Source organism: Salvelinus fontinalis, chromosome 18 (assembly GCF_029448725.1).
Source record: "Salvelinus fontinalis isolate EN_2023a chromosome 18, ASM2944872v1, whole genome shotgun sequence".
Taxonomy (NCBI): Eukaryota; Metazoa; Chordata; class Actinopteri; order Salmoniformes; family Salmonidae; genus Salvelinus; species Salvelinus fontinalis.
The window spans coordinates 46,517,071-46,535,744 of record NC_074682.1 but is presented as its reverse complement, the minus strand read 5'-3'; the positions used below and the strand labels follow the sequence as shown (position 1 = coordinate 46,535,744).

Here is an 18,674-nt window from a genome sequence, read left to right as displayed (position 1 = left end):
CTAGGCTTAATCTGTGCCCAGGAAACCTCCCCATAAAGTCTAAGGCTGGATTTAAACTCCTGTAGATGTACTCCATAGAGACTCTGCAACATCTCCACAAACCACAGAGATTCCAGAACATGCTTTAGCTTGTAACTTTACGTACAAGTCAATGACATCTTGCTACGAGGAACGTTTGGAGTAAAAATCCAGCCTAACATCGGACAAAAAAGATGCTACTACAGTTTTGATGTGTTACTACCATTTGTGCCCAAGATCTATCATGCTTACAAAGCCCAGGTCAAGTGATAGAACATTTGGCCATTCTGTTCCCATAGTACAGTAGAAAGCTAGAATCATGGGTTGTGTATAACTCATGGAAAACAGAAAGGAAAATGCCGCACACTGCTGCTCATGCGCCCAGGTGATATTTATTTACAAAGTTTCGACCCTTAGGTATGGATGCCTGATGAAGACCTAAGGGTCGAAACGTAAATAAATATCACCTGGGCGCATGAGCAGCGGTGTGCGGCATTTCCCTTTCTGTTTTGCATGAGTCTGCCTACAACTCCAGCAACTGGGGAAAGTACCTGGAGGTGCCCATGTTCTTCAGATTTTGTGTATAACTCACCCTTGTCGTTGGACTGATCTGCAATATCCACCCGGATCCTGCGGTTTCCCAGGTTCTGTTAGGTCAGAGGTGCAGGGAACAAGCAAGTCATTACCAATAATGTGGCCTAAATTAACCAACTCATCTTCTTTCCATACCTGCATGTTCCAGTGTGATAGCTGGAAACAATTTACCTGTCATTTACATTAATATGCAATATATTGGTCTTGAACAATTAATTTGATTAACGCATTTACGAAAAGCTCTCTTACTGTTACTAAACTAACATTTGTTCTTTGTCCCTTGTAGTCAATAACCAAAGTTGAATGGATGTTGATATGGGTTGAAATGATGTCTATGGGATGAATCCCAACTAAGTGAGTGGATCATCATGCATTGCATTGATCAGTGTTCTGAAGAATGAGAATTAAGACCCTTTGATCCTTCCTGGTGCTATTCCTTGCGCCCTTTCCTTACCTCCTCATTGAGAGTCAGCGCCCTCAGGAGGGAGTCCACGTCATCAAACTCGGCGTAGCCAAAGCCCTTCAGCCTCTCTGGGTTACTGGGCTCCCGTGGCAAGCGCACAGCACTGATCTGAAAACAGAGGGGAGACAGAGCAGTGAGAGTGAGCTGATGGAGAACTTTGCTGGTATGAGGTCAAAAATTAGACTGATGAGTGATCGCTGATGCGGACAGTCTCAGAACAGATGAGAAATATTGCAATGACATTACAAGAATGAGTTACTGTATCATGAGAATAATCAAAATGTACTTGAGGGCAATAGGATAGCGACAAACTCCTTTGCATACATTGGCAGGTCTCCTCCCACATTCAACTTCTCTCCATATAGGCTAACCTACAGTACTTACATTCCAACATTTATACGACTCAACTCCTTCAATAAAATCTATATTTTTGATGCCCCCCATGTTAACATTGAAGATAGTTCAGTATATGGTGCTTGTTTGTGTAAACAGCTACATTTCATGCAAGTCATCTTAACCTTTGGACAAGTAAAATAAAAAATGCTGTCGACTTGCCCATTGGGCAAGTGTCACACTGTTAATGTCCATCCCCAGAAGACAACTGGTGGTTTCAAGAACAGGTTAGCCAGGTTGGTTCCAGTTAAGCCTACTATAGATAGGATAATATATACACTAGTGATGCACCAATATGACATTTTTCTAACCAAAAAAACAACGAGATTTACAACTTTAGTGGCCTTTAACACATTCTAGTACAATTACATAGTTAAACACACATGGATGCAGCGGTCTAAGGCACTGCATCTCAGTGCAAGAGGTGACAATACAGTCCCCGACTCGAATCGAGGCTATCATATCCGGCCGTGATTGAGAGTCCCATAGTGCGGCACACAATTGACCCACCGTCTTCCAGGCCGTCATTGTAAATAATAATTTGTTCTTAACTCACTTGCCTGGGTAAGGTTACACACACACACACAAAAAAGTTATATTTGTTGGCATTTATGTATGTCCCCATTACCAGTAAAACATAATCAAAACCTATTTCTTTCACTTACTTGCTGTATTTTGTTTTCCATTTGTTTAGTCGTTTCATTCTCTACCAGGATTTCTATTGAACTCCGTTTGGGTCTTGCGTGTCAAAAAAGATAAACATCAAATAACACTGACGTGTCAAATAGCAAGCCAACTATATAGCTAGGTGTCATCTAAAATAACCCTCATTTATAAGATAGTTCTTATTTGATAAATGGTGGTCAGACCCATCTATGTGAAGCTAGCCACATTAAGGATTAGCCACAATAGTGGACTTTGCGATTAGCCTTCAAAATAAAAGTATGGCATAGTTATACTATTTGTATTCATTTGCATTACTGTAAATGACATACTTTTATGTTGAAGGCAAACCGCAAATTCCACTATTGTGGCTAGCTTCACAACACATAACCAGGTGTGGTCGAGTCTCACTAGCCAGATGAAGCTAGCTGGCTGCTTAAAATATTAGCTTTGGGCAACAGGGTTAAGTTGCTGACTAGGTATTTATTTTTCATGAACTGAAGTTCAATTTCAATAGGCGAACAAGTGGCAACCTAGCTAATACTTACAAGGATTCCTAAATCATTGCTAAGAATAATGAAAATGACTGCAGGTTCTACTGGTCATTGTTTTCAGGCTGGTTGTATTGATGCTAGCTAGGTACCAAGCTAAAGCTAGCTACCCCAGAAGTTGCAGTCGAACAAATGATGCTTTACCAAAGCGGTATTGTAAACACATCGTTCGTGGCCGGTGTTTGGAGACTTTTTTTGTACAGCTTTGACAGTGCTACTGTATCTTTGACAAGCAAAGACCCAAACGGCGTTCCATAGTATGTAAGTCGTGAAGCTAATAGCAGTGATGCCATTACTGTGTAACTCCGGTGGGAGCAAATTAATTACTTAAACATACAATGTGATTTTCTGGATTTTTGTTTTAGATTCCATTTCTCACAGTTGAAGTGTACCTATGATAAAAAATTACAGACCTCTACATAATTTGTAAGTAGGAAAACCTGCAAAATCGGCAGTGTATCAAATACTTGTTCTCCCCACTGTAGGTATGCACGTCAGCTTTGCCATCGGTTTTGCCGATACCGATGTTGCCATTTTTAGCTAATCGGCCAATTCCGATAATCTCGCATCCCTAATATACACTTGTATATTAACTGGCTAGACAGGTTGATGGTACGTAATCCCTCCTATAGATAGGATAATAATATATACACACACGTGTATATTAACTGGCTAGACAGGTTGATGGTTCCAGTTTAGGCTCCGATAGAAAAATATATACACACACACGTGTGTGTATGTATATGTATGTACATCCTGGCTGATGTTTTGGTCACTTTTGAATGCTGGCGGTGCTTTCACTCTAGTGGTAGCATGAGACGGAGTCTACAACCCACACAAGTGGCTCAGGTAGTGCAGCTCATCCAGGATGGCACAACAATGCGAGCTGTGGCAAGAAGGTTTGCTGTGTCTGTCAGCGTAGTGTCCAGAGCATGGAGGCGCTACCAGGAGACAGGCCAGTACATCAGGAGACAACAACCCAGCAGCAGGACCGCTACCTCCGCCTTTGTGCAAGGAGGATCAGGAGGAGCACTGCCAGAGCCCTGCAAAATGACCTCCAGCAGGCCACAAATGTGCATGTGTCAGCATATGGTCTCACAAGGGGTCTGTGGATCTCATCTCGGTACCTAATGGCAGTCAGGCTACCTCTGGCGAGCACATGGAGGGCTGTGCGGCCCCACAAAGAAATGCCACCCCACACCATGACTGACCCATCGCCAAACCGGTCATGCTGGAGGATGTTGCAGGCAGCAGAACGTTCTCCACGGCGTCTCCAGACTCTGTCACGTCTGTCACATGTGCTCATGTGCTCAGTGTGAACCTGCTTTCATCTGTGAAGAGCACAGGGCGCCAGTGGCGAATTTGCCAATCTTGTTGTTCTCTGGCAAATGCCAAACGTCCTGCATGGTGTTGGGCTGTAAACACAACACCCACCTGTGGACGTCGGGCCCTCATACCACCCTCATGGAGTCTGTTTCTGACCGTTTGAGCAGACACATGCACATTTGTGGCCTGCTGGAGGTCATTTTGCAGGGCGCTGGCAGTGCACCTCCTTGCACAAAGGCGGAGGTAGCGGTCCTGCTGCTGGGTTGTTGCCCTCCTACGGCCTCCTCCACGTCTCCTGATGTACTGGCCTGTCTCCTGGTAGCGCCTGCATGCTCTGGACACTACGCTGACAGACACAGCAAACCTTTTTGCCACAGTTCGCATTGATGTGCCATCCTGGATGAACTGCACTACCTGAGCCACTTGTGTGGGTTGTAGACTCCGTCTCATGCTACCACTAGAGTGAGAGCACCGCCAGCATTCAAAAGTGACCAAAACATCAGCCAGGAAGCATAGGAACTGAGAAGTGGTCTGTGGTCACCACCTGCAGAATCACTCCTGTTTTGGGGGGTGTCTTGCTAATTGCCTATAATTTCCACCTTTTGTCTATTCCATTTGCACAACAGCATGTGACATTTATTGTCAATCAGTGTTGCTTCCTAAGTGGACAGTTTGATTTCACAGAAGTGTGATTGACTTGGAGTTACTTTGTGTTGTTTAAGTGTTCCCTTTATTTTTTTGAGCAGTGTATATTTAAAACCAAATACTTTGACTTTTACTCAAGTAGGATTTTACTGGGTGACTTTCACTTTAGTCAATAAGGTACTTTCCCCACCACTGACACACATGGATAAAAATAAAATAGAAATAGTAAAACAAATTAACTAATAATGTCCTGCGATTTTAAAGTGACTCATGAATCAATGAGCAGAAATATGGGATTGGTGACCTCGTGTACCATTCAGTTCTAGACTTTCGTAGTCAGTTTGTTTTGGCTGCGGACGTTCCTGCCTGTCAGTGAGGGGGTAGCCAGTCTCTGAATTTAGATTTTAAGAGGCTGACAGCAGTCAGTGCAGAGTTGTATGCCGTTCATGGAGCTGAGGTTGGGACAGGTATAACTGGAGAGTCCTCCTGGGATGGTGCGGCATGCTCTCTTCTGAATATGCTCCAGGTCATTAAACTGGGCTGGGTCAGTGAGCTGTGCCAAGCAGGAGTGGCATTCTCTAGGGTGGGGCATATGTAGCGGGTGTACATGTTCACCAGGTCTTCCTGTGGCACATGGAACCTTTTAAGGCGACGAAGGAGAAACAGTGATCTGTTGCTCTTGGTTAGCATAGTAGCAACATGCTCGCCCCACTGTAAGTGCTTCTATACAATTACCCCTAAAATGTTAAAATTATTTTTTGCAGGTGCTCTTATTGCTTTTGTAAATTGCTCTGGATTAGGGTTAAGTTTCTTTCAAGGGAACAGAGCTAGTCAGCTCTGGGATTCGAACCAGCAACCTTTCGGTTACTGGCCCAACGCTCTTAAGTGCTAGGCTACCTGCTGTACTGTCACACACAGATCCTGGCCCTCAATCCAGAGGTGGCATGGGACAGATGGATTTCTTGTTAAGGTTACTGATAGGACCTTGCACTTGGTAGGGTTCAGAGGCATTCTGCTTGCATGAACCCACGTGTCGAAGTTGCAAAAGGGTGTTCAACTCAATATTAACTTCTTATGGCTGGGTGGCAATATTGAGTAGCTTGGATGAAAAGGTGCCCAGAGTAAACTGCCTGCTACTCGGGCTCAGAGGCTAAGATATGCATATTATTAGTAGATATGGATAGAAAACACAGAAGTTTCTAAAACTGTTTGAATGATGTCTGTGAGTATAACAGAACTCATATGGCAGGCAAAAACCTGAGCAAAAATCCAACCAGGAAGTGGGAAATCTGAGGTTTGTAAGTTTGCCTATCCAATATACAGTGGGATATTGGTCATATTGCACTACCTAAGGCTTCCACTAGATGTCAACAGTCTTTAGAAACTTGTTTGATGCCTCTACTGTGACTGAGGGAAGGAGAGCTCTTTGAGTCAGGTGTCTGGCACAAGCTGAACATGCGCACTCACCTGAGAGCGACCTGCTTTCCATTGCATTTCTGAAGACATAGGAATTCTCCGGTTGAAACATTATTGATGATTTGTTAAAAACATCCTAAAGATTGATTCTATACATCGTTTGACATGTTTCTACGAACTGTAATGGAATTGTTTGACTTTGTCTGACCTGTGCGTCATGAATTTGGATTACTGGACTGAACGCGCAAACAAAATGAAGGTATTTGGACATAAATGATGGACTATATCGAACAAAAAACATTTATTATGGAACTGGGATTCCTGGGAGTGCAAGGTAAGTGAATATTTATAATGCTATTTCTGACTTCTGTTGACTCCAAAAGATGGCGGATATCTTATGGCTTATTCGGGCTCTGAGCGCCGTACTCAGATTATAGCATGGTGTGCTTTTTCCGTAAAGTTAAAAAAAAATCTGACACAGCGGTTGCATTAAGGAGAAGTTTATCTAAAGTTCCATGTTTAATACTTGTATCTTTTATCTCTATTTCTGATTTTTGTGACTCCTCTATTTGGCTGGAAAAATGGCTGGGTTTTTCTGTGACTAGGTGCCGACCTAACATAATCGTTTGGTGTGCTTTCATCATAGTCTTTATGAAATTGGACACTGTGGTGGGATTAACATCTTTAAAATGGTGTAAAATACTTGTATGTCTGAGGAATTTTAATTATGAGATTTGTCGTTTTGAATTTGGCACCCTTCACTTTCACTGGCTGTTGTCATATCGCCCCGTTAACGGGATCTCAGCCGTAAGAATTAAGGTGTTACTAATGTTTTGCACACTCAAGAGTATATTAACAGGCTAGACAAGTTGATGGTTCCAGTTAAGCCACCTCCTATAGATATAGGCAATGATTAACCTCAGGTGGGTTTAATGTCCTGTTTGTGTCCTTCAGTTTGACAGGAATTAGGTATGTTAACGGTTAACCTTTAAAATTGGTTAGCCGCCGAAAATACATTTGACCGGTCATGCTTATTGTTCTATGGGTACATTTGAATAATTTTGTGGGATTAAATATTTTGTTAGTTGTTAAGCATCTTATTACACGCGTTCATCATACATCATAGGCTATTCTGCTCCTCAAACTAGAATATTGCCTGTCAGACATCACGAGAGCATGTGCTTTTGTAAGCCCAGTCATTGCACAACGAATAACAATTATAAATGTAATTGTGTGTTAACTGTTTTATAGCCACAATTAACTTGTAATTACAGCAATCAACTCGTAATAACAGCATTTGAGTGCATAGGCTATATCAACGGTCACACACCACTTTGCAATGTGAGCTCGAAGGAATATAACTGTTTGAAACAAACGTTTAACTTTAAATAAATTAGGCATGTATTACCTTGCTTCAAAGTAGCCTAGCCAAAATCCAACCATAGAAAGGAGGCAATTATTTTATGAAGATACAGAATGTCTCTTCTGTTCTATTGGTTTTCGTATAAACTTTCTTTCATTGTCCATAAGCCAAAGGCACAATGCTCCTATTAGCAACCCATCCTAGTCATTACGATAAGATTCCCCTTCTCTAGGTTTCTAACTGAGATTTATCTATCACATATCTGATTGCTTTAAGTGCGCTGTTTAGAACAGTGATTTCCCACGAATTGAACTTCGGCAAATGTTCAAAAATGACTTATTGGCTGCTTCATTACAGGAGTTGAATGTTCGATAATAAACTATAGCCTTTTGACTAAGACAACAGGTTTGCTATTGTTGCATGTTTCCAGTTCTGAAAGAAAAAGGTCTGCTCCTTGTATACATGCATAGTATTTTCTGTTGGTCACCTCATTTTACTGATGGGGGGGGATGTTTGTTGACCGGTTAATGAGGGGTCAGTTAGTCGGCAGCAAAATTGACCAAAATGTGCATCCCTAACAGGAATACAAACTGGTGTATACATAGCTGACCACAAGCATCAACACAACCACAGTCATTCAGTTTCTCATATCTCCTTCAAAACAGAAAACTTTTCTGCAGCGATCATTGGGAGGCAAATCAAATTAGAATCCTGATAACACATACTAGATCTGTCATATAATCACAATGACTGCCAAGAAATACACATCACGCTATTTCTAGGCAAAATTTAGCATCAAGTGTCCTTCCCCTTAATGTTGCTGAGTCAGTTATTGTCAAACTGAACAGCGACCGTCGGTGAAAGTGTTGTTTTTGGCATCCATTTGACCGTGTCTGCTACAAGAGAACAGCAACGGCTTCGATTGGTGCCAAGAGGCTCACTGTTGGCAGGTTCAATAGGTGTATAATTCTTAAGATAACGAGGCTGGTCAGCAAAAACTAAGTTTGGTAAAGAGTCGAATAGATTTGTTTTTGGTGCAAACCCTTATAATAGTAAATGTTTTACAGTTCCCCTTTCCTATATACTGATAGTAGCAGTCAATCAACACAGATCTACACTGTGTTGAAAATGTAGATCTATCTCCATAAAGATCTACATGTTTGGGCTCCCGAGTGGCACAGCGGTCTAAGGCATTGCATCTCAATTAGGGCTGGGCGATATGGCCAAAATATTATATCACTATATTTAAAAAAAATGTGTATGGTATTTGACTGTTTTTAGTTTTTGAATAATAAGTTGTACATTTGCTTTATGAGTAGTGAGTGATCCTAGGGTGGCAACACACCAAGTGATTTCAATGAGTCTTTCTCCATTCTGATATTTTTGTTTTATACTGTTCAATTCAACCAAAACAAATTTCATCACTTCTATCATTTCCGCATTTCCTGCACTCAATTGCAGCCGTGGAAAAAGTACCAAATTGTCATACTTCAGTAAAAGTAGACACGTTAACAGAAAATTACTCAAGTAAAAGTCATCCCACTAAAATACTAGTTGAGTAAAAGTGTAAGTATTTGGTTTTAAATATCCCTAAGTGTCAAAAGTAAATGTAGTTGATAAAATGTATTTACGTATCAAAAGTGAAAGCATAAATCATTTTAAATTCCTTATATTAAGCAAACCAGATGGCACCATATTTATTTTTTAAACAGCTAGCCAGGGGCACACTCCAACAATCAGACCTAATATACAAACAAAACATGTGTGTTTAGCGAGTCCTTCAGGTCAGAGGCAGTAGATGACCAGGTATGTTCTCTTAACAAGTGCGTAAATTGGACAACTTTCCTGTCTGCTAACTTTAGGTGTCAGGGAAAATGTATGGAGTAAAAAGTACAGTATTTTATTTAGGAATGTAGTGAAGTAAAAGTAGTCAAAAATAAAAATAGCAAAGTAAAGTACAAATACCAAAAAATAAACGACTTAAGTAGTACTTTCAAGTATTTTTACTTAAGTACTTGACACTAGTGCTCAATTGAGAATTTACACACTGCCACATAATTTGCCCATATCGTGCAGCCCTATCTAGGACTTTTTAACCAAATGTTGCAATTGCGATTTGACTTGCGAATTCAAGCAAAACTGTTGGAATCATGGAAATAGAATGACTGTTCTATGGTTAGAATATAATAGTGCGCACTTTGAATACAGTGATGTTTGAGACAACAAATTAAAATGCCAGGGAGGAGTTATTGTGACAGGGTAGGAACTAAAATGTTAAGTGTTTCCTAGTAGACCCTATAAGCTTTGGCTACATTGCATGTTCTCTCTTAGCTACTTCATGTAGCTAACATATTCTTGCTTTTCATACTCCTCTGATTTAGAAGATACTGTTGCACAAACATGCCGATTTAGGTCTACACCATCACTGGTATTATCAGGCTGTGTTAGCTAGTGACGTTTGCTCTTACTCAGTACATTTATTAGCTAGCTAGATAGCTATTAGCAATTAACATTTAGTGTCTCAAGATTCAGGGCAACTTGCTAAGAAAAGACAAACAAGCTGTTTGCTGATGTAAGAAACAAATGAATCGTGCCATTATAGAACTCTAGTGGATTTATATTAAGAAGCAAAGTAAAAAGCGCATTGTTGTTGTCAACATTGTTACATGTGCTGCATTGACCATGCAGACTGAACGCAAGTGGCATGGTTGAGAAACATCAAATGCGCTCCTTGAGTGACAGGGGGCTTGGCTAGATTGTGGAAAGTAGCATGGAGAGAAAGAACGGAGATGACTCAAGTAGTAAAGTGAACTATAAAGTGACATTACACATGGCGTATCACATTTAACAAACCAAACATTAAAATGCCGGTATATTGCACTCCACACTGCCCTTTCCCACCTGAACAAAAGGAACACCTATGTGAGAATACTGTTCATTGTCTACAGCTCAGCGTTCAACACCATAGTACCCTCAAAGCTCATCACCAAGCTAAGGAACCTGGGACTAAACACCTCCCTCTGCAACTGGATCCTAGACTTCCTGACAGGCCACCCCCAGGTAGTTAGGGTAGTTAGCAACACATCTGCCACGCTAATCCTCAAAACTGGAGCTCCCCTGGGGTGTGTACTTAGTCCCGTCCTGTACTCCCTGTTCACCCACGACTGCATGGCCAAGCACAACTCCAACACCATCATTAAGTTTGCTGACGACACAACAGTGGTAGGCCTGATCACCGACAACAACGAGACAGTCTCTAGGGAGGAGGTCAGAAACCTGGCCGGGTGGTGCTAGAATAACCTATCCCTCAACGTAACCAAGACTAAGGAGATGATTGTGGATTACAGGAAAAGGAGCACCGAGCACGTCCACATTCTGTAGTGGAGCAGGTTGAGAGCTTCAAATTCCTTGGTGTCCACATTAACAACAAACTAGATTGGTCCAAACACACCAAGACATTCGTGAGAGGGAACGACAAAGCCTATTCCCCCTTAGGAAACTAAAAAGATTTGGCATGGGTCCTGAGATCCTCAAAAGGTTACCTGGACTAAACCAAATGGTTACCTGGACTATTTGCGTTGTGTGCCCCCCCCCCAACCCCTCTTTTACGCTGCTGCTACTCTCTGTTTATCTTATATGCATAGTCACTTTAACTATACATTCATGTACATACTACCTGAATTGGCCCGACCAACCAGTGCTCCCGCACATTGGCTAACCAGGCAATCTGCATTGTGTCCCACCACCCGCCAACCCCTCTTTTTACGCTACTGCCACTCTCTGTTCATCATATATGCATAGTCACTTTAACGATACCTACATGTACATACTACATCAATAAGCCTGACTAACAGGAGTCTGTATATAGCCTTGCTACTCTTTTTTCAAGTGTATTTTTAATGTTGTTTTATTTCTTTACTTACCTACACACACCTTTTTTCCCACACCATTGGTTAGAGCCTTTAAGTAAGCATTTCACTGTAAGGTCTACACCTGTTGTATTCGGCGCACGTGACAAATAAACTTTGATTTGATTTAGAAGGTAAAGTAAAAACCCAAACTGGTCACTGCATCAATACCAGTATATCACAAAATATGTTATACCAACCTGCCCTAACCTCAATGCAAGACGCATCGCTACAGTCCCTGGAACGAATCCGGGCTGTATCACATCCGGCCTTGACTGGGCATCCCATATGGCAGCGCACAATTGGCCCAGCATTGTCCAGATTTGGCTAGGGTAGGCCGTCATTGTAAATAAGAATTTGTTCATAACTGACTTGCCTAGTTAAATAAATAAGATATATAAATAATAATATACAAGTGGTCCCGTGTGGCTCAGTTGGTAGAGCATGGCGCTTGCAACGCCAGGGTTGTGGGTTCATTTCCCACGGGGGGACCAGGATGAATATGTATGAACTTTCCAATTTGTAAGTCGCTCTGGATAAGAGCGTCTGCTAAATTACTTAAATGTAATGTAAATGTAAAAAGTGTGTGGTATCCTTCCCACACCAGAGTCATGTTGAGTCGGCACAACATAGACATGTCCAGGTAGGAGTGCAAAGCATTTTTGCACCATTTTGTGCCTACTGAAAACACAGATTTTGTTAACACAGTTGCCGTTCTGACAGGATCTAGTACGTACCGCTAGGCCCCGGAAGAAGTCCATGATAGATTCCTCAGAGACGTCGTAGGGCAGGTTGCCCAGGAAGGCGGTGTAGGGGGGGCTGCGGGGGAGGCGTGACCGGTCCACGTTGGGCTCGCGGGCCGACCGTGGCGCCGTGGGCAGGATGTTGCGATCAATGGCCGGGGCCCGATAACTGTCCTCCCCTGAGTGCCAGGAGGTGGACACTGAGAGAAAGAGTGGGAGGAGTAAGGAAGAGGGATATATTTTTTCATTGACAGGTGCAACGTCATCAAAAACAGATAGAAATGTACTGTGGAACAACAAGACATGATTCCCAATGCTACATTTCACTGATCTGCATAGTTATTAGCATTGCACCCTAGTGAATGTGAAACCCTGGTAAGTTTGCATCTTTGGATGAGCCCCCATATGAGATCTCATCAAGCATCATGTTGTGTCTCTCACCATCTCCCTCCAGGTCATCCGTCTCGTCAGCCCAGCTGGTGGACTTGGCATAGCTGGGTTGCGGTGGTGGAGCATTGCCTCCACTCCCATTGTCCTCTGCCAGGAAGTCAGTGAGGGTCAGGGTCTTCCCCTTCTTATTCCCCTTCTTCTTAGCTGGAGAGGGTGAGAGGGGGATCAGTGGGCTGCATGAAACATTGAAGGGAAATGTAATGTACAGAGGTGAACTGTCCAAAAACGACCACTAGTCCCTAGTTTCCAATCTAAGGGTCTGGATTAGCATGGTTGCCAGTCTCTTACGTAAGAGATAGGGGGTACATTTGGAAGACATTTTGTATGATGTAATTACGAAGTCATAGACCACTACAAGCGGTCCATTTAACTTGATTTGTGACTACTAGACTCGAGGTAGAGGTCTGCGAGAGATGGATTTATTCATTCCGCCCGCAGCTTTTCATACCGCACTCCGCTGGATTTCTGTTCTACTAATACGCGCAACAGGTCCGAACCCAACCACAGTCCTTCAATGTTATTTTAGGCGTATGTGACACAGCTCACTTGCCAGCCATGGTCCAAGCAATTTTGCACCCTACAGGCAATATCAAAATCCACAAAAATAACCCAAGAAATAGGTTAAATTGCCAGAGATTGTCACGTGTCCCATTATTAGGCTTTCGGTATTACTGGCTGATAATCAAACAGGCTAGACGTAGTTTGAAGAGACGTGCACTTTCTCTTGAGATATGTTTTAGGAGTGAGACTGTTTTCAGATAGAGACAAATATGGGTGATAAATATTTATTTCTAGGCAATGTAGTAATCATATTTAGGAAGTAAATTCCCTTGTAAAGATAACGGCCCTGTGCTTTGCCGTCCATGCATAGGCTATAGCCTACTAGGGTTGGGCGGAATGCAGATTTTCATACCGTCTCTTTACCATAGTGGGGTATACGGGTCGGTATAATTTGACATCTTAGATTTCTTATAATTAGTTTGTAAGCAGTTGAGTAGCACACAACACCCCCTAAATAAAATGTATAAAACAGTACTGAAAATCATACCGTCTGTATTTCAAAACATACCCCAGTATATGATATAAACAGTATCACCCAAGCCTAGTCTTGAATTGAGACAACACATGCACTTGAACTCCACGTATGGATACTGAACTTGAAGTAGCAAAAATGTTGAGGACAGTTGCACTTTCTCGTTAGCATATAGGATATAGCCTACCTTTTAGGAGGACGATTTGCAAGCAGACACAAATGGGGAAAAAATATTTATAGAAAATGAAGAGGCAATACTCGCTCACCATTTTTAGCCTAAGCGCGCATTGTGTCTTTTCAATAATCTATTTGTTTGATTGCACCTCGACTCAAGTCTGTTGAGCGCCCTTCACTTCTTACATTATTATTTATTTACAGACACCGTAGTAAACTATTGTCTAATCACATTTAATATAAAATCCTTGGAAAGATAACTGCCACCTGATTCTCCCCCAATGCATAGGCAGCCTACTCTATTTAATTGAGACAACACATATACAGACGCACTTGATTTTGCACACCTAACTAGGAGGAGAGGCAGGCTACTTAACTTAAAGCACTATGACTATGTGAATAATGCAACAAATAGGTGTTTTTAATACAGTAGGCAGGCTAATGCATACAACGCAAAACGAAAGCCGTTTTCAAATCTGCGAAACAATTATTTTCATCCCAAAATAGTCAGACAGACTGCCCGCTCCCAACCGCAGCATGAAAAATGCTGATTGGCTGCTATGATCTCTATTGGGACCAGCAGGTCCTGTTGGCATTCCGCAGGAGTGCAGCCCTCTACCTCCAGGCAGTCCTGCATTGCGTTGGAAACCAATGAAAGTGTCTATACCGAGCTAGTGGAAATTCCTGAAACTATGTTACGTCATTTTCACAAACTGCCATTGACATTCTCTGACGAAGGCAAAACAAGCGCATTGGTTTAGAAAAGTCCTCAATCCACCCTTTATGCCAACAGCTGCATGCGAACAAATAGTAATTTCTCACTGTTGTGGAGTGCTCCAGTCCAGCATCGTGTCAGATAAAGGAGCAATGACGTGCAGGCCATGACAATGAAACAGTGTGTCTGTCTAATAGGTCTTCATAGTGTATGTGGGTCCAAAGCCAGCCAGATGAGCCTTGGCCCCACTCTAAACTGCAGGATGACATTTATTGAGATTAATCTTGTACTGGAGGCAGAGCTGAGAGATTTCCACTAGAATGGCCAGCTGCAAAGTTGAAGCTGGCTACATATTGTAAAAATTAACAAAAACAAAAATGTGCTTTTTGGTCTAAATTTAAAGTTAAGGCATAAGGTTAGAAGTGTGGTTAAGGCCAGCTAGTGATTACCCTGCAAAGCTGCCTCCAGTACGCTAGTCATTCCCATGAATGCCAACCTGCTTCTAAAACAGGGAGTGGTCTCTCTCACGGCATATTAACTGCCACTATATTGAAACGCTCTAAAACAAAATTGGGCATCACTGATAAGTGCTTTTACAGTTTATCCTATTTTCAGCAACAGAGAGTTTGGTTGTTTCTTCAAGGGCAACAACACTTTAGGTGTGTGTGTGACAGACATTACATTTGTTATTGTGACTAAATTGGTTGGCTACTGGTTTCAATGAGACCCAGCTCTTCTGATGGAGCAGGTTTGGTCGGTTTGTTTTGGTTTGACGCGGACTGGGAAAAACAAAGAGGGCTGGCAGCTTCATTGTGAAAATCCCAGCTGTCAGGGCATTCTTTTAACACACTACAGAGCATCGCAAACACAGCCTGTTTACAATTGGTATCTTGTCAGTGGGTCACACACGGTTTACAATGAATGGTGATGGTACTCGTGCAGCGAGTGACAACAATACCATTAATACACACTGTAGAACAAGCTACAAAATATTAAATTATCCTAGCAAACAGCGTGTAAGTCAGGCCTAGGTGCAAAGTAGTGCCTTCCACGTGGTGAATCATTATGAATTACGTGAAACCAAACTGGGGAAATAGCCAGTGAGTCATTCTTGCCAATGTAGCCATATTTCCTTAACCTAGCCAACATTAACCAAATAATTTCGAAACTGGATGGTTCCAAGCTAACTAACACAGCTGAAACGAATACAGCTGAAGCTACCACTGGTATGTTAGTAAGCTAACGAGCTAGCTAGTTGCTTAGCTAGCCATTGTCATTACATCCACTGGCTTCGTCAGCAAAGGACTGCTTACCGGGAATACTTTAAGGCCTATGCTAATGGCATGTGGCTGACATCATTAAATACGCCAGCGTGCTAACATTTGAGGGGAGGCCAGCGATAGGACGCGTCCAGCAACTGTCCTACTTCACCAATCGGTTACCAAAATCCGCACGTGGGAAATTCCTTGAGAACCCCATGCCACTGAACCAGACCCTCCTACAAGAAATGCGCTTGCTTGTCTTAGCGCCACAGTAAATCGTCGACTACTTAGACACAATGTGTCAGTTGCTTATGAATAACATTACGAACTACTTAAATGTCTAATACAATCCAAAGGCACACCCTAAAGTCAACGCAATACCCGTAACATATCACTCAATGAAAAACACCGGGAAGAAATTATTAAACTCTGAGCAAATAGCTGCCTCGCGAAGCTAACGACGTTAGCTAGCTAGATCCCTTAGCCGGCAGCGGCGTCTTTATCCCTGAGAAACAGTAATTTGATGAAAATATACACATAGAACACCGACACAGATTGACACGACAAGCTGTAGACACTCGTCAAACGATATTTGCTAAATTGTGTCGAGCTAATACCCTCTGAAATCTCCCACCCGACCTAGCTCGTTCACCCACATAAACCTCACCTGGCGCCGCCATGTTGGAGAGCGAGTTCGTACCAGATTCCCGGATGAAGGCGTCAGAGGTTTATAATCGAGAACGCGCATCTGGTCGCGAGCCTCAAATCCCTCCAGCCTTGCACTTGCTGTCTACTATTTTCTATTAATAATATTATATCATGGTAGAGACCAATTTCAGGCATTTCAAATATACTTGAATACCTTTTGTGTAATAAAAACAAATAGTAGAAGAAAGTAGTATGCATAGTAGTAAAACTGATGTGGTCACAATGTTTTTATTTTTTATTTTATTTCACCTTTATTTAACCAGGTAGGCTAGTTGAGAACAAGTTCTCATTTGCAACTGCGACCTGGCCAAGATAAAGCATAGCAATTCGACACATACAACAACACAGAGTTAAACATGGAATAAACAAAACATAGTCAATAGTACAGTAGAACAAAAGAAAACAAAAAGTCTATATTCAGTGAGCGCAAATGAGGTAAGATAAGGGAGTTAAGGCAATAAATTGGCCATGGTGGCGAAGTAATTACAATATAGCAATTAAAACACTGGAATGGTAGATGTGCAGAAGATGAATGTGCAAGTAGAGATACTGGGGTGCAAAAAAGCAAGATAAATAAATAGAGTATGGGGATGAGGTAGGTAGATAGATGGGTTGTTTACAGATGGGCTATGTACAGGTGCAGTGATCTGTGAGCTACTCTGACAGCTGGTGCTTAAAGCTAGTGAGGGAGATATGAGTCTCCAGCTTCAGAGATTTTTGCAGTTCGTTCCAGTCATTGGCAGCAGAGAACTGGAAGGAAAGACGACCAAAGGAGGAATTGGCTTTGGGGGTGACCAGTGAGATATACCTGCTGGAGCGCATGCTACGAGTGGGTGCTGCTATGGTGACCAGTGAGCTGAGATAAGGTGGAGCTTTACCTAGCAGAGACTTGTAGATAACCTGTAGCCAGTGGGTTTGGCAACGGGTATGAAGCGAGGGCCAACCAACGAGAGCATACAGGTCGCAATGGTGGGTAGTGTATGGGGCTTTGGTGAAAAAACGGATGGCACTGTGATAGAGTGCATCCAATTTGTTGAGTAGAGTGTTGGAGGCAATTTTATAGATGACATCACCGAAGTCGAGGATCGGTAGGATGGTCAGTTTACGAGGGTATGTTTGGCAGCATGAGTGAAGGATGCTTTGTTGCGATATAGGAAGCCAATTCTAGATTTAATTTTGGATTGGAAATGCTTAATGTGAGTCTGGAAAGAGAGTTTACAGTCTAACCAGACACCAAGGTATTTGTAGTTGTCCACGTATTCTAAGTCAGAGCCGTCCAGAGTAGTGATGCTGGACGGGCGAGCAGGTGCGGGCAGTGATCGGTTGAATAGCATGCATTTCGTTTTACTTGCGTATAAGAGCAGTTGGAGGCCACGGAAGGAGAGTTGTATGGCATTGAAGCTCGTCTGGAGGTTAGTTAACACAGTGTCCAAAGAGGGGCCAGAAGTATACAGAATGGTGTCGTCTGCGTAGAGGTGTATCAGAGAATCACCAGCAGCAAGAGCAACATCATTGATGTATATAGAGAAGAGTCGGCCTGAGGATTGAACCCTGTGTTATCCCCATAGAGACTGCCAGATGTCCGGACAACAGGCCCTCCGATTTGACACACTGAACTCTATCAGAGAAGTAGTTGGTAAACCAGGCGAGGCAGTCATTTGAGAAACCAAGGCTGTCGTGTCTGCCAATAAGAATGTGGTGATTGACAGAGTCGAAAGCCTTGGCCAGGTCGATGAATACGGCTGCACAGTAATGTCTCGATGGCGGTTATGATGTTGTTTAGGACCTTGAACGTGGCTGAGGTGCACCCATGACCAGCTCTGAAACCAGATTGCATAGCGGAGAAGGTACGGTGGGATTCGAAATGGTCGGTAATCTGTTTGTTAACTTGGCTTTCGAAGACCTTAGAAAGGCAGGGTAGGATAGATATAGGTCTGTAGCAGTTTGTGTCTAGAGTGTCTCCCCCTTTGTAGAGGGGAATGACCGCGGCAACTTTCCAATCTTTGGGAATCTCAGACGATACGAAAGAGAGGTTGAACAGGCTAGTGATAAGGGTTGCAACAATTTCGGCAGATCATTTTAGAAAGAGAGGGTCCAGATTGTCTAGCCCGACTGATTTGTAGGGTTCCAGATTTTGCAGCTCTTTCAGAACATCAGCTATCTGGATTTGGGTAAAGGAGAAATGGTGGGGGCTTTGGCGGGTTGCTGTGGAGGGTGCCGGGCAGTTGACCGGGGTAGGGGTAGTCAGG

At 42.6% G+C, this 18,674-nt stretch overlaps 1 protein-coding gene and 1 non-coding gene across 9 annotated transcripts in view; both read right to left on the bottom strand.

Annotated features, from left to right (window-relative positions):
- LOC129815638 (eukaryotic translation initiation factor 4B-like) overlaps positions 1-16,458 on the bottom strand; it is a 34,415-nt gene extending 17,957 nt beyond the window's left edge. For all 8 annotated transcript variants that reach the window (XR_008753455.1, XM_055869618.1, XM_055869621.1 and 5 more), the window contains exons 1-5: positions 16,385-16,458; positions 12,525-12,677; positions 12,078-12,283; positions 1,067-1,183; positions 611-665 (exon numbers count right to left, since the gene is read on the bottom strand). Coding sequence is in view for 7 of the 8 variants with exons in the window: in XM_055869618.1 (XP_055725593.1) it covers positions 611-665; positions 1,067-1,183; positions 12,078-12,283; positions 12,525-12,677; positions 16,385-16,397 (544 nt within the window). In the remaining variant the exon portion in view is untranslated. The remainder of the gene's footprint in view (positions 1-610; positions 666-1,066; positions 1,184-12,077; positions 12,284-12,524; positions 12,678-16,384) is intronic.
- Positions 8,230-8,365, bottom strand: LOC129816073 (small nucleolar RNA SNORA16B/SNORA16A family). The gene has a single exon (XR_008753517.1). It is a non-coding gene; the product is annotated as a small nucleolar RNA SNORA16B/SNORA16A family (small nucleolar RNA).
- Positions 16,459-18,674: the final 2,216 nt, after the last annotated feature.